Below are 22,546 nucleotides of genomic sequence, written 5' to 3' on the forward strand. Positions count from 1 at the left end.
CTACAACTCCCAGTACCGCAGATACTTTGAACACTGTAACTTTCTAGATGTAAACTCTGCTGTCTTTAAACAGACTTAAGCCGTATATGTTGTTATAGACATTACTGTTCCAGCTGCAACTCCTCAACTCAGTTTTGGCTTTGCCTCCTCTATGAAGCTCTGATGTTTCTCCTGTAGAATGTCTTGGACTTACAGGAAATTGCGTTTGTTAAAGGCCACTAAACACATACAAATTAAATAAACTAGCATTCATCTTTTTTTTTTAAATGTATTTACCAAATACATGAACATATGAAGCAACCCACAAGTCAGTGAGGTTTCAAGTGAGGTTTTCTTACTTTTGGAGCAGAACCTGGAAGTTAGGAGTTGACTTCAGCTCTCTATTACATGTATTTATTGTGTGTGAATACCTCCTTAAGTGCAAATCATTCTTCATAGTAGCTAATGAACCCCATTAGAAACAGAGGCCGGCGGAGCAGCAGGGGCAGAATCCTCATCAAATCTTTTTCTCCCTCAGACACAGCACGTTATGAAGCCACTCGAGTCTATTAGTTTGTTCACACCCTGAAATTCCCCCTGCTGTCCACGCTAAAAGACGAGACGACGGGAAGTGAACAGAGGATAGAGCGAGGAGGAGAAAACACAGCACAAAAAGGGCAAAAATAACACAAATGCGATAAAATCACTAATAAATCACTAATAAATAACAGCAGATGAGGAGTGCTGAGGACATGTGGGCGAAGCCTCAACAGCAGACAAGGGGGGTGGAGGGGTGGGGGGAGGGGTGGGCGGGGATAGGTAAGGGGATGACAAGGAGAAAAAGGAGGGAAGGAGCGGAAACTCCTTTAATCTCCAGGGAGAAGGAGAGGGTGTCCTGCCTGTGTTCCCCTATCAGACTCACTCATCTGAAAGAATCACTTGTTCTTCATACAGCCATCATAATAACCTTCAGTGTGTGTGTGTGTGTGTGTGTGTGTGCGTTCACCTACTGTGAATAGTAATAAGCACTGGGGAAGGATAAAATATGTGTGCCAAGTTAAGAATATAATAGACTTCCTTTCAAGGCCACACATAACAACAATCTAAATAATGACCTGCAATAATTTACGGAGCACACTGAGCTCTACATTGGTCAGAGGAGGAAACCTTTCAGGGAGAAATAATTGAAAGCTATTTCTGTCTGTGTGGGGTCCCTCTGTGGGCGGAGAGTGAACCCTGAAGGAGGGTAGTTCTACTGTACCCACTCATGTAAGCTTAACCAAAGAGGGCGATGCAGAGTCAAGTTTTCAACAGCTTTAAGATGATTTCAAGGGGATATCATTGTGACTGTAACAACAACAGAATATTTCATTACCACCTGAGTAAAACTTTATAGCACGATAATACATCTTACGCAGTAGTTATTAGGTGTTAGGCTGAATATCGATTTGCTAAAAATAAAGGACAAGATTCTAGTTGAGCACAGCGACTTTGCAAAGCATTCCGATTCATTCAGTCTTTTTCTGTTGTGTAAGCTTTAAATCAAATTTAATCTAATTGTTTTGGCTGTCAATTTAGACACTATACTAATAATAAAGCTCTACACAGATCTTATTCAGAGAACATTGCTTAAACAAAAGACAAGAACTTATTGCAGCCAAACGTTTGTGCAATAGAACAGAAGAAGAAGAGGATGAAGTGGTGGAAAAGAAAGTACAATTTTGGGCCCATATCAGGCTCCGACGATGGTATTTCAGTTGGTCATTTCAAGGAAATACTAATCAATAATGGCTCTGAACTAATCAACTATTATTTGACTATTTCACCTGCAAAGCTCCGAAGCCTGGTGTTCTTCTTCTACTAATGTTGTTTAATGGTATTTGGCAAACAGCTTTTAGGTACACTACTGCCACCTTCTGACGGGCGTAACACATTGCAACCAGGCGCAGGTAAAAACAGGAAATGAGAAAGGACAGTAGTTGCATATACATTGATTGATTGATTGATTGATGAACAAAATATTTGAATGACTATTCAAATATTCTAAAATCGTTACCCATCCCTAGACAGTATGGAAGTCTTAAAAAACATTAGGATCTATTGACATTATGTGTCAATTTGTTGCCTCAATAATGTTTCCAAGCAGCTTCCACTTTGAGTATCAGCGCTATGACAGCTTAACAAGTGCTGTACTCGCCCAAACAGGACTGAACTGTAGATATGTGAGTGAATGAGAGCACTGTGAGTCACCAATATCTACTTAACATGCAAAGTCCTACTGAACCATAGCCAAGCATAAAGGGCAGTGCCAGAGAGAGCATAAAAATATCTCTACAAAGAGCACGGGTTTTGGGAAATTCGGGAAACATTTTGAACCTCGAAGATGGTGATCAACCAAGATGACGGTCTTTGTCAGACAGGTGTCCATAAATCTACTGACCAGTCTGAAAATGTCCAGGGTTCCTACAACGTGAGTGGGAGTCTCCTCTGAACTAAACCGCCCTGCTGATACCTTCCCCTGTTGGCGGGGTGATGGTGAAGGCAACAACATGCGACAAGTGTCTTTATCAGATCAAGGCACTGCACTCTGAAAACATGATCTACAGTTCACATGAACTCCAACTGAACTGAAGATCCCTTTCAAGAGGACACTGACCTAATGCCAAAATGTTAACACAACAAGAGACTTCACCAGAAGTCTTTCAGGGGAAAGACTAAAGCCTGGACAAAACACTGCTGAAAAAGCACAACAGACAGGAAGCACTCAATTCACCAGTATTTAGTACTAAAATATGACATCACTGAGGTAAATCATAAACCATCCACCAAAAAAATAAATCCTCGTCATCTTTTTAGAGCTGTCGTTAGAGGTGTTTAGCACTGCATTAATCAAATTTGCTTTAGATGTGATATATCACAACTCTCAGTCAGATAAGATGCAGTTGACAATGACGCACAGAATTATTTGATAGTCTAATATTCCACCCTTTTCTTGTCTCACTTGGCCATTGAGGGTCTCTCTCTAAAGTCTCCTCGTCCTTCACCGTCCTTCTCTCCCTCTGGTTGCCCTCTGTCAAACAGTGAAGGCCGGGGGTGAGTCTTGCCTCTGCCCGGGGCCCGAGGAACAGCTGCAACGTAAACCTGCTAAATTAACCGGGTCTCCGTGAGCCTCACATATGCATTATTCTAATCAAAGCATATTAGATCATCCAGATACTTTAGGCATATGGGTCTCTGTATCCTCCTCGCCGTCACCATCTGTTTCTCCTCGCCCGTTTTTTCACATTTTCTCCACGCTCTCCATTTGAGTGGATCCCTCGCTCACACAGATGCCTCTCTAAGAGACTGGCAGAGGTTTCTAACTGTGCGACTACTTTGTGACATGTTTCCGCAGCCACTCAAACTGGGAGTGCCATATGCGTGCCTGACTACATGTTAGGAGTTTGAGCTGCATATGGGATACAATTCAAACGACTCCGCACAATTTGCACGCACATCATACCTCTTGTGTGGCGAATGAAAATGAGATGAGATTCATCAATTAACCGTATCAATCTGTTCTTATCCTGGGCGGTCAAATACTGCTGTTCTGTCAAAGCCTGCTGGTGTCATAGAGATACACACAAGGTGTTTTAAGTTGAGGCCCCAAAACTACTTGATCAGGTTTTGGGAAAATAAGTACGTTACTTAGATTATTAACGTTATATAGATAATTTAAGTTACATTACAGAAGTTACAGAAGTTTATATACTTGTGTGACCTAAAATAAATCCACATTTACTTTTGCTCTTTCATGAACTCAAACACCTGTCTCTTGGGAGAGACCTCCTCCTCCCACCTCTTTCCTATGCAGACTTTCGCACTCTTTTTATTCATCTGACTCCCCTCTTTGAAATGGGAAGTCACGGCACAGACGACAGAGGCCACCTCGTCTCTTTGTGAGGCCACCAGCTTTGACAAAACAGCCGTATATGATGAGCACAAAGCATTTCAGTTCACACGTACTCTAACAATGTATGAAGTTATTATTCAGTCATGTGTCCAAATAACACATTGCGATCAGGTTTTGCACGCAAGAACAATAACATGAAACTTAACAGTTTCCAATAAGTCGAGCATATGTTGTATAAGACCTGCCCTAAAACACACAGACACACACAGCAGGATGTAAAGTATGCGTATGTAATGAACACTTGCCTGACCTTATGACTCCTCTGACTACACTTCAATTCATGACGTCCATATGATCCGATTATAAAAGCTTCAAAGCCACAGTTGTTTGACATTCAATACATCACATCCTAAGACAGCATCCCTTTACACATGATAAAATAACTGACCAGGGGCCATCAAATCAGCAGTGGTTCAGCTGCAGAGTTTCTGACAGCGCAAGCACAGTTTTCCCCGTTTTCTCTACTGCCCAACTGAGCAGTTATGTGAAAGCATAACAGCATGTTCTCCCTTTTAACATGTTGAAAAATAGGAGGGAAATCCTCCTTATTGGCACGTTTGTGTCAAATCAATATCAAAGCAAATTAGAAAACAGACAAAATGTATACTGATACTGTGCTCTCCATGGGGGCATCATGGGATATTTTTATTTCAGTGGTGCGGTGGCGCTGCAGTGGATGGACTGTGGTTGAGGTGAGTGAAGTGAAGTCTCAGTACAATCTGAGTGACTTACCAGAGTTGGTGATGGTTAACAGGTCGAGCTGTCTTTGTTGCTGGGAGATAAAGAGAGAAGAACGAAAGTCAGATGAATGTTATTTAAATAATCATCAATCACATCATCAGCTCTCATATGAGGGTTAATGCACAACAGGACCAGTCTCTGAACTTTTTGATCCACCGTGATTTATAAACGACTCTTACAGAGAGTGTGTTGATGCATCTCATATTAGTCTTGTTGACATAGTTTGCTATTAGAGCTCGTATTTTATCTTTCACTGTTGCTTAATGGTGAGAGTTTGTGTGTGTAAGTGTGTAAGTGTGACCTTGCGGGTTTTGATGGAGTGTGTTCCAAAGAGTGTGCAATTTTACACTTGATGTCTCCAGCAGCTGAGGAGGAGTCTGGAGGAGGAGCTAGCCGGCTACCCAACTCTTTAACCTGCTGCCTTTCCACACACACACACACACACACACACACACACACACACACACACATATACTTGACTGTCGAGCGCTGCAGTAATCAACACCTCAGCCCTGCTCATCTACCAGTCCCTCAGGAAAGAAGATCTTCACATCCTAGGATAGGATGAAGGGTCTATGTGTATATGTGTGTGTGTGTGTGACACTGTATGGCTAGGTCACAGCCAAAGCAAGCTTTTAGGACCAGACATCATTAATATTCAAGCACCATACTAACCAGTAGCTAAGAGGGATAAGCAAAGAGACTCTCAACATACTTGGAGTCCTTCTCTCCTCAAATACAGCAGTGCCTGGAGTGGAGCTCTGTGATAGGCTACTAAACACTTGTTTTAGTATTTAGCATATGCTCTTCCTCAGAGTGACTTATGATATACAGCATGAGTGGAAAGGGGTCCACTGAGTGCAGCGATGGCATCAGTTTTAACATGTGTTTGCAAGCACTGCAGTGAGGATGCAAAGTTAAGAGTAACAGAACTCTAACATGTTTTAATGTAATTCAAAAACAGTCTTGTAAGAGATGCATTTTTGGTGAAGATAGAGACAAGTATGTCTTTTAAGCTCATGTGAGGGTTTTGTATGTGTCGTCCACTAAATTTCATTAATAGTCAAAGAGTGATAAGCATTTCCATAAATGTCCATGTTGGACTTGAGAGAGACTATATTTATATTAAAAAGAACGTTCTTAATGAGTGAATGAGAGCGTGAATGGTCTTTGTTTCCGTCTGTCTCTATGTGGCCCTGTGATAGGCTGGCGACCTGTCCAGGTTGTACCCTGCCTTCGCCCAATGTGAGCTGGGATAGACTCCAGCCCCCCCCCCAACCCCCTCTCCCCATGACCCTGTTCAGGATAAAGCGGGTATAGATAATGGATGGATGGATGGATGGATGGTTCTTAACCCAGGCAGCAGAGGCTAAGGACCAGGTTATGTTTTTTTTTTTTTTTAAAAAGAAAGAGATAGTTTGTACAATATGGTGTCTGACCTCAGTGTAAATCAAAAGTGTTTATAGCTGTTCCAGACAGCTGCACTTGAAGGTGAAGTGAAAAGCTGAATGGTATTGAGATAGGCGAAACACATTATAACACAATGTGGAAATGGAGAGAGAGTGTTGTCAAAGACGTCGTGGAAAGTTTAAGATTTCAGTCAAGAACTGAACAGAGTGAAAGATGCTACTGTGTGCATTGAGGAGGGAAAGTCATCCCACCATAGTGGAATCAGAAATGGAAAAAAAATACAATCAATGCTAAAATGCAATAATGTGTACGACTGAAGACTGGGCTTTACAAGTAGGTTTGATAACTTATATAGTCCGGAGTACAATGTGATTCTTACCCCACTCATATATAGTACGGTATATATCTTTACACATAACCTACAATTCATGTACGTTAAAGGGATGGATGCTGGGAACAGTGACTATATATGCAGCAGAGGTCACTGTAACAACATGAGTCACAGACAAGGTGAGATTAGAGACTCCACCACTACACACGCGCGCGCGCGCGCACGCACACACACACACACACACACACACACACACACACACACACACACACACACACACACACACACACACACACACACACACACACACACACAGGTTTGTATGACTATCTTTGTGGGGACATTCATTGCCATTCATTGCCATTCCCTGGTCCTGTATCCTAACCTTAATCATCACAACTAAGTGCCGAACCCTAACACAAACCTAATTCTAACCTTAGACCCTAAAACGAAGTCCTCCAACAAATAGATTTTCCAAGTTGTGAGGACCAACCTAAATGTCCTCACAATGCAGAAGTGTCCTCACAACAATGGTTTAGAACCAAAATTGGTCCACGTTATAATGGAGACACATACAGCTTCCAATCCCCCTCCACCTTCAACACACGTCCACACAGTGCTGTTACTCCCACCTGCAGTGACCGACGACTCTCCACAGTCAGTCAGATATGGAGCAGTCGCAGGAATCAGTACCAACAGAGAAGCATTTGCACATGTAATTCTTCTCTCTGCTGCTGTACAGCGACATAATTGAATAACTAGTCCAGATCACAACCTTTACTACACGAGAAAATACAATACTATTTATGTTCTTTTATAGCAGAAACACCATACTGATATGCCTTATCAAAGATTTCTCCTTTTTTATTTTAACTTGATTTTGGAACTTAAGTACTGCTCCCACTGCAATAATGAATATTATTACTACATTGGCCTTACTTGGCCTAAATGTCTCCGATTAAGGATACTGTATGCTATAATAAAATAACAGCAAACAATAGAAACAAATGCAGATCTGTCTTATCCAAACCTTCTGTTTTATCAGACAGTTTGATTCAATTATCACTTGGATCGTGTAACATCTTCAACTCGCTCTACAGATATCTGCAAGTGAAACTAAGACAGACTGACCACCATTTGAGTGTCTTTGAAAAATGATTTGTAATTGAAGATTATGGGACAACTGTGGATGTGCAGAATGCAAAGAATACACACATGTGCACATGACATGTCAAGGAACTTTAAAATCTAATGACATCTAAAAAAATGTTGAAAGTCATCTAAATACATTTTTATCCCCTCTCTCACACAGAGATCCACAAAGCATTAGTCACACACTCCGTAACCAGCAGATGAAAAGTGTGAGTGCCGTTCAGCCTGTCAGTACTTATACACAGATAATGAATCTGTGATGAGGAATTACAACACACTACCACTGCTTTCTCTTCCTGCTGCTTTTGTTGGTCCTCAACATGGATAAGGTGCTTAGTGTTTCCAAGGAGGGAGAGACATATACACACACACACACACACACACACACACACACACACACACACACACACACACACACACACACACACACACACACACACACACACACACACACACACAGAAAGCAAGGGGAGGATCTGACACAGACAGAATTACATTAGCAAAAGCATTTTAGGGCAGAAAATAGGATTGAATTAATCTTTATCAAACATAGCCAAGAGCTGAGGATCACACCCTGGTTGAAGCCAGCACAGCCTCACTGCCCTCTCACTGACATGATGAAAAACATTCACTGCAACAGATTCAACCAAAGACAGTCAATGGGCCTCATTCACCGACTGTTCCTAAAAGTGAATTTCTTCTTCTACTCCACTTATGCAGTTTTTAACGATGATTCTGGCATTCACCAATATTTTCTTCCTTGGGATTTTTTCTTAGTCAAGAACAAAATCTACGTACACTCAAGAGCACACTTAAGTGCATTTGAGTGATGACATGTTTGTGCCAGATAATAGTTTAATGTGTTTTCTTCAAATTAACAGTTGTATAATATTATAATATTTAATCTACAGTGATATTTCTATATAATTTTAATAATTATTTCCAATACTTTACAAAGTAATGTAATGGTTTTGAATCAACACTGCACTAACACTCGAACAACTGGTCAGCTGGTCTTGCTGTCCATGTTTGACAGCAGTGAACTGCTCATCTTAAAATGTATTTGACTTTTATAGTGTGATACTTTATAAAATACAATTAATCTTAAGAAAGTAACACATCACAAAATGTTTTAAAACGTTTCAGTGTATTTTTACGTTCATACTGTTTTATTAATCTCTTGAAGTGTTTTTGGGATTGTAACAGTGTTGAGGCTGTCTGTGTCAGTGTTTGGATGTCCAGGACCATCTGAGACCAGACGTGGGGCAGGTGAACAGGATCTGGGTGCAGGTCTGGAGGTGCTGCTGCAGGTGGGTTTAGTCAGCGAGCTGCTGGTTATTTTTACATAATTGGTTTTGCACCGTTCTCCTGATACGGCATTCATTGAACAAGCAATCCCATCACATCATTTTGTTTTTTTGAAATTTTACATCCAGTACTACGCTACGCTTCCAGTACTAATAGCTATGCTGTTAAATATGACGCCGCTTTTTCTGTTCACCTTCTGTAACACCTGCGCTTCAGAAGTACTGTAGCTGGTCTTCCTCTTGGAGTCCGCTGAGCCACCGTTTTTCGGCATTATTTACGTTTCTCTCAACTTTTCTCTTCTCCCCCACTTTCTGTGACTCTGTGTGCACACGGCACTGCAGTGTCATGCGCTTTTATGGGCATTGGCAGTGCGTTTACCGAATATTAATAATGAGGCCCAATGTCTGTAACTGACTCTGACTGATTTCAACTTTATTTACTTTGTGTGCTCAGAACCAGGTGGGAGAGATTCATTGACCGTGGAAATAAAATCAGGATCACAATCTTTTGGTTTGTGAATGCCACAAAATGATCATTTTAATCAGATTTATAACTTCAACAGTTTAACAGGTACTAATTAGACTGACCTGAAACAGGGGGCGACACCTGAAGAGAAATCCAACAAACATAAAATCATTATTTATAAAAGCCCGTCTGCCTCAAATCCACAGATGTTTTCCACAGGTGAGTGCAGACTGGACTTGCCAGTTAAAGTGTTATTAGGTCAGAAAACAAGGAAGCAGTTGGGAGCCAGAGGTGATGGCCGCTCCAGCTGTCACTATTGCCCGGCCAGCCACTGTGGGCTCTGGGGCTCTGCGGCCAGCAGCGCAGTAAACAACACAGATACAGACCGAGGGACTGCACTCACAAATTGACTTGAAATAGCTACAGTGTTATATGAGAAGATAATTAACTTTTATTTTTCTAAGCTTGTAAATTGAGCAGAACGCCTGGATTAGTGATGCTATTCTTGGATGTTTTATGAGCACACGGCTTGATATTGTTCGATCTTTACCTCTGGAAGTGGAAAGATGCAATATTGCAAAGACTTCAAACCAATGGAAAATTGACATTCTGACTAAAAGACAAACCGCTCAGCTTCTCTATATCTCTATGTCTTTATCAGAATCTCTTGTTATTAGTTTCTATTAGCCTCTCTTGAATATTACTAGAAATATATTTATTTTATTTGATAAATAGTCTTCTAATATGAGTCCGACAACTGCCACCCCGCTAAAGAAATCTATAATGTTCTAATCAGTATAAATAAGGTCATTAACAGAACCAATCAGGAGGCCACATAGCAGACTGTGCCACCATCCTAATCTGAGGAGGGGAGGAGGAGGAAGAGGAGGAGGAAGCAGTCAAATGGAATGACAGCAGTGGAAAAACCATTATTGTACTAAACCCCTCCTTTATGACTAAATTAAATATTCATGCAGAATCTACCCAAAACCCATTTGCCAACATTTCCTCCAGAATTTACTTTTCATATTTGCAGATTGTTATCACACAGAAAAGAGAGGCAGAGGAAGGAGAAGGCCAGAAGAAGGCAGCGGAAGAGTCTGGGAGAGGAGGGAGGAGGAACTAAAATCCCAGCCATCATTTTGTGGCTCATTTCAAATTAATTTAAAGTCAATATGGCTAAATTACACTGCCACAGCCACCATCCAATTACTTTCACAGTTTTCAGTTATTTAAGACAGAATTAGATGTAGTTGTGGGATGGAAATACTATGAGAGTTGACCTTCGTCATCGGGAAAAATATTATGTGTGGGAAAGTTTTGTTTTTTTTAGAAACGTTGTTATTATTATGGTGGTGATGATGATTATTTTTACTTGCAATAGTTAATATGTTTGGTCACTTTGAGACAGAAACCAGCTGTAAACATTATGACAAGTACCTTTGGTGTTTATACCAACAATTGCCTATTTGCTGCAACATCATCATTAATTGTGAATTCTGTTTCTCGCCAGCTGTTTAATATTCACTCCCTTTTAGCTTTGTTTTTCTTCATCAAAAATACAGAACGTTGTGCTTTTAACAAAGGTGAGAATGAACCAAAACAGTAAAATAAATTCCATCCATCTATTATCTACACCTGTTATCCTGAACAGGGTCCATCACAGGTTCAACACAGAAAGACAATCAATCACTCACGTTCAAATTCAGGTCACTTAGGCCAATTTAGAATCACCAATTAATCTAACATTCATGTCTTTGGATGGCGGGAGGAAGCCGTTGCATCTTAGAAAACAGGGAAAACATGCAAACTCCACACAGAAAGGCCCCAGTTGTGGTTCGGACCCAGGTGACAGTGAGGTGAAAGTGTTAACCACTAGAATGGCTCCGCCAGCAGAAGGCTCACAGCTTCTGTTTTCTTCATTGTGTTCATAGTCTGGATACATCGCTTGTATTAGCGTTCACTCAGCCACTCTAAAGGGCAGACCAATCAGAGAGCAGTATCGGTGGTCTAGTGTGTTTCTCCCACACCTTCTTCACTGTGATTGGACATCTGGGTAAAAAGTGACATGACGAGCGCAGTGTTTTACTCAAAGTTGAACTTTTTCAAACACACACAAACATCCCCCCTATCATATATCCAGGGTCACGATGAGGGTCGATGTTAGAGAATATCTGACAACAGCTTGGCTAATATTCTGTCTTGCACTAGTCCTCCTCTCATTGGATCTCTCTGCTCTCTCTACCTCATCTGGCAAAACTACCCAATCACCTCATCTGAGTTACTGAGTCCCCCTCTACCTCCCCCCACCCTCCACATACACACACAGTGCCTGGACTGATCTGTAGCCCTCTGGAGGTAAAAGGGGACGCTGCTGTATTCGCCTGTCTGTGTGTCTCACTGCATCTTACTCATCGTCCCTTGGTAACAAAGAGGGGAGGTGAGGTAAGAATGAGCTAATGGTATGAGCATTTTAGGTTATGTTTGGGTGTGGCTGTCTGGCCCATTAAAATCAAGTAGATCATAATGTCCGACGAGGACAGGTCTTGAGGACATAAAGCTTCCTCAAAATGCAACATGTTGTGGTTCAGGACCCACACATTGTCAGATGAATACAATAATACCTTAATATATATATATATATATATATATATATATATTTTAAAAAAACAAAAACAATTATAACCAGACAAATATACATTTGTTGGAAGAAAAATATCAGACATTCTAACACGGCAGTAGAAGAAAAGTCAGTATTATTTTATTTATAAAATGGCTGCTTGCCAGTAGAAAATGTGATCATGTCTCCACTTGCTTGACAGTGTCAGGTAGTATGTGCTGTGGCACCATGAAGAGGAGAGTGAGGACGGGAGCAGAGGGGATGGAGAGCAGCTCTTTGTTGCGTGACCAGGAGCCCTAGGTTAAAAATACAACAAACCAAATAAAAGATTTATTCCTTCTGAGAGCAGAGAGCAGCTTCTTTCCAAGCGGAAGGAGAGGACTGCCGCGGCCACCTGCACACAGTCCTTCCTGCTGCTGCCGTTACTGCACTGCCTCTGACACCGCAGACCACAGTAATCTGATAACATGCACAGCAGCTGGAATGTACGCATAATATGTGCTGACACATGCAAGCATTCAGTCAAACACATACATACTGTATTGTACGGTCATATACTGTGGTCATACAGACGTATGGACATCTACCTTTTCTCATAGCAGTTATAACATGATTCAATTCCATCTCGGTTATTAAATATTCATGAAGACCAATAAAAAGACCAGCTAAACTGGCTGTGAGGACGCTTTCCGCCATCTTTCTGTCACAGGCAGTCTGTCAGGTCGGCCTGTTTTTTGATCAAGGAGCACACGGGTCTGGGCTGTATGACCATGGTGGCACACACTTATCTCTTTTCAAAATTCAAACTGTCAGTTTAAAGGCAATAACTTGATTCAGTTGGCTAATACTCGTTCCGTCAGCCAGATGGTAACAAAATGTCCCCTTAAGACCGTATTTTAAGGCTAAGGTGGCCTTGGGTGTGACATCAGGTGTTATCCATGTTTAACTGTCAGTGTGCAAGTTTGACAAGGGCATTACTACCTGGACAGCCAACTGGAGACTTAATCTCTTCGTCTTTATTTAGAAAAGCTCTGGACAAGACGTTGAGGTGTTTTATCAAAGAAAAGACAACAAAAGGTGAATCCAGTGCCTGTATAAGGTCTTCCTGTGCAGCGACAAACACTGACTAGTTCATGCTCTGTACGACAAATGGAGAGGACACTATCGTTAAGTCTTTACACACTACAACACAGTGATTTTTCATAAAATTATAAACAATCATATTCACCACAATGGTGTGGTGGTTTAAAAGTTGTTTTCGTTACACCAGATCTTGAGGTGCTGCCATATGATGAGGCTTCATGTTGGGAAATATGAAGAACTACAGAAAAAAAAAAAGAGCTGAGAAGTAAGATCAAGTAGACCGAGCTGATACCAGGAAGAGCAAGGACTACAACAGGAGGTGAGGTCCCAGCAGAATAAACAGGATGTGGTTCGGATGGGCACAAAAAGCATGTCTGGATATAAGGAATCCAAGAAATGTAAACTGGGCCAATGTGCTGACTTTGTTCTTCAGCAGATGTGACTTACTCAGGTTCACATCAGCTCAAGTCTCTTACCTCATGGCAGTCCAATCCCTGGACCCACTGCAAACAAACTGATAAGAAGGATCAGCTGTGTGGTATTCCCAGACAAACAAAATGTAAAAAAAGAGGAGGTGGACCACCAACTTGTGTCCCAAACAGATGAATTCATCAAAAACAGACTCCATTATGAGGCTACAGGATGGCAATTGTTCAGCACAAGAGTTCCTCAGGGAACTTCGTCTCATTTTATCTGCTACTCATCACAACTCAGAAATCTGTCAGAGGACTTGTTGGCTGCTCGTACCTCTCCGAGGAGTCAGGATTTCCCTGGGCCAAGTCCAAACCGCTCCTCACCTCAGCCTGGTGGTGATGAGCTGAAAGCTCTGTTACCCGATCTCAAATGGCTTAAGTACACAGTTGATGAATGACAGATTGCTTGAGGTGTTCTGAAACCAAATACTCTCATGAAATACCTTATGACCAGATTAAGTGGGCTGTTTCCAGACACAACCATTTCTCCACCATGAGTTTTGAAAGAGGCCAGTTAACAAATTTTGTTGGTTGATAATCAAAATCAGCACCTGAGTTATACATATTTTGAGAGCAGTGGTTCGGGTGCATCAGCGATATTTTACCTGAGCAGAGAGCACACATCAAAGTTTGTGACAAATTATTGGGGAACAGAAAGAAGGGAACCAAATCTGCCGGGTAGGGAACGTGGTGAGCTGCAATTGTGTTGTTGTGGGCGAGAAACTTGTTTTCAATGAACTGTGAGAGGGTGCCACGGTGACGCAGCTCAAGTCATTTGCACTGAATGTTTTCCCTCAAACGCCTCACAACGTCACAGTAGAACTCGGTGTTGACAGTCTGACCCCGTGAATGTCAAAGAAAACCCACTTTGTTGCGCGCCTGACCTGATGCGCCTTTTTCGGTTTTGGACAGTGACGTTCTGCTCCTCGGAAACACATATGTCAGTCAAAACACTTCTCCAGGCTCATTGCGTCATTGCCGTAGGCTTCCTGAAGCATTTTAAGGGTCCCCGTTGTTGATTTCTAGAGTGTGACACAAAATCTGAGGTGAGCCCTCGGGTCATGTTCACGGAGAAATCGCTGTGTGCATTTACAAAAAGTTGTGTAACTCAGGAATTTATAATGATCAAGTGACACAATTTGTACCACTTACTCATTTGGGGTTACACCTTCTTGGAACTTATTGATCCACCCTCGTATATACTGTAGAGTACGAGTTTTACCAGCTACTTCGTCATGTCTCCTGTTTATCAAGTCTCTTAGGCATCTGTGGGTAAATGTTAGACTGTGAGTGTGACTGTGCATGACTGTGCATCTGTGTGTGTGTGTGTGTGTGTGTGTGTGTATGAATATATGTGAGTGCACATGCATGCACAATTGGGTAACCTAAGAGTCCCTGCTGAGCCAAGAGTTTCCATTGTGACCCGACAAAGAATCAATGACAGCATCTTGACACTAGGGACCAATCAATGAGTTGAGGACACTGATAGCATACTTGATACACACACACACACACACACACACACACACACACACACACACACACACACACACACACACACACACACACACACACACACACACACACACACACACACACACACACACACACACACACACACATATGGATGGACTCTGTCCTATCATTATTTCCCCATTGGGCTGTGTTTGACCCCTGCCTGATAGAGTGCAGGTGTAGTGACCTGGTATTTACCAGAGAACGTCAAATCAATGTCCTCCCAGTCACAGACACACAGTCAGGACAACGCTGCGGCACTACTGAGCAGAGATCAAGGCCTGGCTCTTCTATTGTCACTGAGTCTAATTACTGGAGAAGAACATCAATCATTTAAATCATAAATCATACTTGACACATTTAGTTAATAAACTAAATTACTTTTTACTCGTATTTTTACAAGTAAAAACGGGTGTCTTTAGGATTGTACTTTTTCTTACAAGGTCTACTATATGTTCAATATATACAAAAGTAATTGATGTGTCTTTTTAATTATGTCAGTGGAGCAGATGACTGAATGAATGCAGGTCTGCCACTGTATTAGGTCAGCACTAGCTCAGACCACAGTAAAAAAATAACAACAGTTGCCCCGGTGTCCTTCATCAACCAGTTTAAGAGAGGACAGCCTTTCCATTTATATTACACTGTGCTGCTTCCTCTGGTTTGTGTTAAAAAGTTGTATCTTCAGGAAACACTTCAATGCCAGCAGTATAGTGGAAAATCCACCTTGGTTTTATAGTCTTATATTACCATCATTTTCTGTTAAGAGGTCTTCAATCAACTGTGAGAGATAGAAAATGGAACTGTGATTCTTCCATATGGGACTTGAAGCTTAAAGCCTACAAAGGTGTCAACAAACTTTTGAAGTGGTTGCAACTGACACTGAAATTTGTGCTCCTGCTCCTTGCAACAGTGAACTTGAATATCGACTTCGCCGCTCTCACTGTCTTCAGACCAATCCTATTGGAGTATCAATAGACAAGATGTAAGGTTGAAAAGTTCACCCATCTCTCCTCGGGGGCCTAATTGGAGCTGAAGGTCAGGAGACGTGTATGTTTCTATTGGTATATTGCCTTTATGGATCCAACCAGTGGTCAGTGTGCATGTGTTGAAGTCGTGAAACCATCCTGCTCTCTTGCTCGTCTTTGCTGCCTTTTTCCATTTCAAAACCTGCTATTTTTATTTTTCATGGTATCCCACAAAAACAAATTCAAATTTCTGTTATCTTCAACTAACCAGACAGTGAGAGACATATTAGAAAAGAAATGAAACAAAATGTTGTGACTAAAGCGTTTTCTCCAGCACAACTTTTCCATTTAGTCAAGTTCAATCAGGTATCAGAATGGATTGCTGAATAGTTCTTTAAAGCGGAAGCAGGCTGGACTGCTGCATTTACTGGTAATTAAGCGGGACAATAATTAGCTGCTAGCAGAGGACAGAAAGGGAGGGGGAAAAGAGTTGAAGAGAAATGCACTGAAACATGAATGCAAGCAAACAAAAACAACACACACATATACAATTAAACTGCAAGATGTGAGAGATGTGTGTGTGTGTGTGTGTATTTTCCCCGTGTCAAAAACAGCAAACACCCTCTCCAGATGTTGACGTGTGGACCAGATGGATGCACTGCTTGGTAACTGCTAATCACAGCTTGGAATCACAGTGCTGAGGAGGAAGATGGAGCGAGAGGATGTTGAAAGGACACTCGCTTGACGAGGACAAACTCACGAGAAGAGACTGTGCTCACAAGCAGCGCTGTGTGTGTGTGTGTGTGTGTGTGTGTGTGTGTGTGTGTGTGTGTGTGTGTGTGTGTGTGTGTGTGTGTGTGTGTGTGTGTGTGTGTGTGTGTGTGTCGGTGAGGCAGTAAGAGAAAGTTGTGCTGTACAGGCTCCCTCCCTCTCTGTTTCTCGCTCTGTCAGGAAAGGGTTAGCCTGCTGCCACTACCGTGTAACTTGGAACCTAAAAATCAATTTAACATCGGAGCTAAACAAAGCTGCATTGACCATCACAGGTACCTGGCTTATGGCCAGTTTCATTAGCTGTGTGAGTATGTGTGTGTCTGTGAACTGGGCAAGAGGTTGAGTGGTGCTGTTGTGGAGCATGTCTGGTCTACTCCTGTATAACCTGTCTGTGTAGGAATACAGAGAGACGGGGAGAGTAGCCAGGATGAGATCTAATATGTGGCATTGTCTTTCTGCTGACTGTTGGGAATCTGGAGGCCTGTGTGTTCCTTACCGTGGCTGAACAACCGAGCTATCAGCTTTATTCAGACAAGACGAGCAAGCAGAAAAACAGGGGGAAGACAGGTGGGAAGCACATGGAAGAGAAGATACACACAAAATAAAGGCAGAACAAAAGATTACTTCTTCATGAAATAGTAATCTAGTTAATAGTTAATAAACATCACTGTCCTGCCTTTCAGTCATTCTGGTCTCTCTGTATCTCCTTATACCCACCAGAGGTCCTCAGTGTCTCTCTCTGTGTGGTGTAGACTGTATATAAAGACGGACGACATGACAACTTCCCAAAAGTGAAGCCTTTGCAATATACGTCATAAACCCCGCCCCCTCCATGTTAGCTGGGATAGGGCCAAACTAAAAAAATTACACGGCACTTCGAGGAAAGATTGTTTCTGTCCTTTTAAGTAGATGTTATCTCCTTGATGGACTGTTTGTTCAACTGGTCACTTTTCTGGTTGGTTTTATTCGTTATTTGATGCTATAAAAAGGGGTGTGACATCATGATTGACAGCTGCTTGGAGTGAATCACTTTTTCTAGCAGGCGTATGCTCATGACTGAGTCAGGCGGGTATTTAGCCTGGACCTCAATACGCCCCATTCACTAGTGCACAAACTATGGTTTCAAATGGCATCATCAGCACAAGATGGCACCACCCATATCTGGGATCTTTTGGCTTCACTTTTGTACAGTGAGAGGAGGTGGAGATCCATCTTTGTATGCCGTCTAAAGCTCTAACACCCAGTCTCCCCGCCTGCCCCCCTGCAACCACTTCCCTGTTGTCCCTACAGTACACTGTATACGCAAACTAGAACCTCAGGCGCTGAAAAATTAAGCCAGCGCAGAAGTGGCAAAATCTGCAGTTCCTCGATTCCTCAATTACTACTGTATGTTAAAACGCAAAATTTACAGCAGAAATAAACATGTTTACAGCCTGGTACAAGATACGGTTTTGGCCTCTATAACGGACTTCTCCATTGATGACAATTGTACTGGGGGGTTCATTTTTTAATTAATCGCCCATTGAAATTGTATAAAGGCTTAGATTTATGCATAATTAAAGGTGGGGCTGCTTTAAGTGAAAGGTGGGTGCTGTCAGAGGTTTCTAGCTGTGTTTCAGTCATGGACTGTCAGCCAGAGCCATACAGATTGAGACTCTCCACCATATTGACCGGGAGTTGGGTGGTGTCATGGACTACCCAGACGGCGGAAGTCGGGGCCGTCCACACTGATCTTTAAAACTGTTCTTGAGGAATAGTATGAGTGATGTCTCAGAGGGAACATAGATTTTTCATACTGGTCCTTCTCCCCTACTCAGTTTCCACATCGTCATGACTCACTGTGTTTGAGCCTCCGTTTTGTTCTGTTTATCTCTTAGTTTTCGCCTGTTTTTGATCGCTTGGACTGTGCCTCAGCCTGCTCCCCGTATTTTGTTTTGCCTGCCTGATTTTTGATTGATTTCAGTAAAGATGACCTTTAGTTTGTACAACCTGTTGTTTGTGCACTTGGGTTTTCTTCCAGTAAACACTGTAATAATGGTTGAGTTTTATATCCAAGCCAGAGCTGAGTTGGGCAAACAGTCCTTCGCTTATTTACCATGCTATCTATTTCCTCACCTTCTATCATTTTGTCAAGTCCAAAGGTCTCTGTTTCCGACTTTGTTTTTTGAGATTTGGGTTGAATAAACGGTCTTCTTTCAGGTGTTTTTGCAGAGTTCACCTGACATCGTGCTCTTTCTGCACCGTTGAACTATCCCTGAAATGCGTTCTCAGCTCCGGAGCTCCTCTCTCCGAATCACGTGAACGTGAAAATTTGGAGCAATGCGTTTCTAGCAGCCTCAAATTTGCACATATGTGTGTACAGCCTAGTGTTTATCTACTCTGAGAGAATCCTTGTCTTTAATGGGTACTGGAGCCTCCCTGTGGCAAAGGACGCACCAACACTGACTCTGCCCCATTGCCTTCCCGCCTCCACCTTACCAGGCCTATTCCCCTCCCTTGCAGTTACATATCTTATACTGCACCCCAGTCAAGGTCTCTTTTCCTCTCCTGAGATAAAACAAACAAGAAAACAGTCGTTTGACGCATCTGTAATCACCTTAGCTATATCCGCTGGAACTGAGGGCTTTTAATTTGCCATGCTTTTAATTTGTTTTCACAGCAGTTTCGAGCAAATTGAATTTGTTAATTAAAGCAGCAAAATGAAATGCTGAGCATTATTGACGAGATGCTAATTGGGTTAGTGTGGAAATTGGAAGTGGGGGTGAAGTGGGTGGGTGGGGGCTAACGAGAGGGTTGAGGGAGGAGAGTAGGGCATTTTGGGGTATCAATAGTCAGGACAAATCACATTACAGAGCAGTTACGAGCCAAGTGGCCCCATGGTGGCTGCATTATGGTGTGTGTGTGTGTGTCTGTATGCACGTTACATCTCCCCAGGCCTTTTTTTTGGCAGTCGTACACAAACAGATAGACAGCGATACTTCCTCATGACTTTTTTCCAACACATATAAACACAACACATACGCATATTCATGCACGCACGCACACACACACACAGGAACATCCGTATTATTTCAATACTAGAGCCTTAGAAAAATACAGGAATGTATGTTATTTTTTATATTCAATTGATTCAATACATTCAATAGCCCACCAGGAGTGCACATAGCTATTCACACAGTTGATTGTAATATAGATCCAGTGTCAATAGTTTGAAAGATAACAGTTACATTAATCAATAAAACAACGCTAGAAGCATCCAAGAATAGACAACAACATTAAGTCGTGTGAGCAGTTGCAAATGGGTGTGGCAACATTATTTGTAAAACTTTGCTGGCCTGGTATCCAATCACAACCTTCCAACATGTGGCACATTGTGAAAACCAGGTCGAGGCAGCCTTAGTAGTTAAACAATAAAATGTCATACTGTCAGGTGTTGTTGGGGCATGCTTCAATAGTGGATAATCAAATTAGCAGCTGTCTCCTTTAAAAGCAGCAAACTCCCCGACCTGATGGACATAATGTGCTAGAAAGTTCAGTCCGGCTCATCCTGAGAAGAGTCTGATGGGTTTGTCTGGAAGATACAGATTCCAGAGGTGCCAATACATTACAGCACCACAAACGTTGTAGCCTACAAATGCACTAGTACAACAATACAAATAGATTTTCAGTAGCCGATTATGTTCCTCTTTGAGCTGAATTTACATTTCAGGAGAGAAATTCCTGCCACTACACTTTCACCAACACAGCTGTATATGAGAGATGTTGTAACGGGCTTCTAGGCAACAATAACCTTATAACATTAATAAACGTGTTTGCATCAGTTTGTCATACGTGGATTTTGTGAGTAAAGTTATCGTCTTAAAAAGCTGCTAATACGATTGTCTTTGGTTGTGGATGCACAGATTTATTTATATTTGTCATGACTGCTGACTCAGCATGTTGCAGCTCACTCCTGAAAGCCCCTGAGGTCTCTATGCATCAAGGGAATATACCTGCTTGTTAGTGACATACTCCACCCATTTTACGCCATCTATACTGCCGGGCGGATTAGTCTCACCATGAATTTTATTGCTAGACAATGCCAAGCTCTGCCTTGAAGTAAAACTGGTACATTTTAAAACTGAAATATTTTCCTGTTACTTTTGATCATACTTCCTGTTTGATAAGGTGGTTTGTCTGCTCTGCTCGATAATAAGTTTGTATTATTACTTTGTGAGTTGCATGTTGGGCTGTGACATCGTTATAAATACTGAAAAATTATTCTATAGCCCATCTGGTCTTTGCACATAAGCATGCCGCAGTGCCTGTGACACTTTTAGGGGAAAAAAAACATATCAGAGAAGCTTTAAAAACTAGGAAACACACAGAGTTATAATGCACTTGGTATGAGGGTCTTTTTGTACAAATATACTGACTGAGGACTGTTGGGAATGTGCAGCCCTGAAAAAGTTCTATGGAGTGAGAAATATTAAAAGTTTGGGTTTTAATGAGCCTGTTAAGTACTTCATTCACCCTGTTAAGAATTTCTTTGTTTGCAAAAGTGCCATTAAAATTAAAAGTTATTAAGATCATTGAATGCTTGGACCACACTCACTGGGATTTATGTGTGTGTGTGTGTGTGTGTGTGTGTGTGTGTGTGTGTGTGTGTGTGTGTGTGTGTGTGTGTGTGTGTGTGTGTGTGTGTGTGTGTGTGTGTGTGTGTGTGTGTGTGTGTGTGTGTGTGCATTCCCACTCGCCCATATATATTGAGTAATACATCTTTGCACATGAGAGGGAAACTACGACCCTCGACACCCAGCCTTCCTCAAAGTCTAGTATTAAACACCACTTTTTAACCAGCTCATTGACCCCTCAGAGCTCTGCTGAGCTTTTCAATGCTAAGATCGCTCGGTGTCCCTCCGGGTATGTTGGCCCAACGCACTACTAATGAGAAGAATTCACTCATTTGGCTTGAGATTTACATGAGTGAAGGACAGACGTGTTGGGTTGGGAAGAAGATGGGGATGAAGGCAGGAAGGGATGACATAAAGAGAGAAATGTCAAAAGAATAAGATTAAGAAAGAAATGGCAGCTGAAAGATCGAGGAGTGTTCTTTGGAAGCAGAGAATGAGAGAAAGGACACAGGGGAGAGAGAAGAGGAGTGGGAGAGGAGCAGCGAGCTGGGTGAGATGCTGAGCAGTGGTTGAATTAGGGAGGTGATTATAGCACTAATTACAGGCTGAGCCGCTTCATTGATAAGGTCCCAGCCTACACCTGACAGCGCTTACTGCCCTATTCCCTGTAATGTTAGAAATACTCAGATGCACACGCGTACAAATGGGGTGGGATTAAGGAGAGGGGAGAAAACATCATGGCTGTCATAAAAGGTGTAGTAACGGGCATCTCCACGGTCTCCTTTTTAATCCACAAACACCTCCAACTCACTGCCACTATAAACACAAGTCACATATTTACCAAGTAAAACAAAACGATATGCAATGCCATAACCTCTCTTCTGCCCAAGATCTCCTGATTGCATGCTCAGTAATTTGTTACTCGACAGTGAGGTTCACACATTTGCGAAGGTGCTGTATATGCACTGTGATTATGAGGTGTAAATTAAATCTGGATAAAGCAGACAGAAAATGCAAGCCATACAGTTTTCACATTTTACTTCACTGTCAGCACCAGTTTCTCTCTCTCTCTCTCTCTCTCTCTCTCTCTCTCTCTCTCTCTCTCTCTCTCTCTCTCTCTCTCTCTCTCTCGCTCTGTCTCTCCACTTGTATGTTTTGAACTGGT

General features: G+C 42.0%; 1 protein-coding gene across 6 annotated transcripts in view; it reads right to left on the reverse strand.

The window, feature by feature from the left end:
• LOC138621179 (cytosolic carboxypeptidase 6-like) overlaps positions 1-22,546 on the reverse strand; it is a 293,612-nt gene that overhangs the window by 86,347 nt on the left and 184,719 nt on the right. For all 6 annotated transcript variants that reach the window (XM_069699018.1, XM_069699012.1, XM_069699016.1 and 3 more), the window contains one exon: positions 4,664-4,703. In XM_069699018.1, the coding sequence (XP_069555119.1) occupies positions 4,664-4,703 (40 nt within the window). The remainder of the gene's footprint in view (positions 1-4,663; positions 4,704-22,546) is intronic.

Source organism: Brachyistius frenatus, unplaced genomic scaffold (assembly GCF_029030835.1).
Source record: "Brachyistius frenatus isolate BFR_SWC_R1_liver_20210118 unplaced genomic scaffold, ASM2903083v1 Contig_29, whole genome shotgun sequence".
Taxonomy (NCBI): Eukaryota; Metazoa; Chordata; class Actinopteri; family Embiotocidae; genus Brachyistius; species Brachyistius frenatus.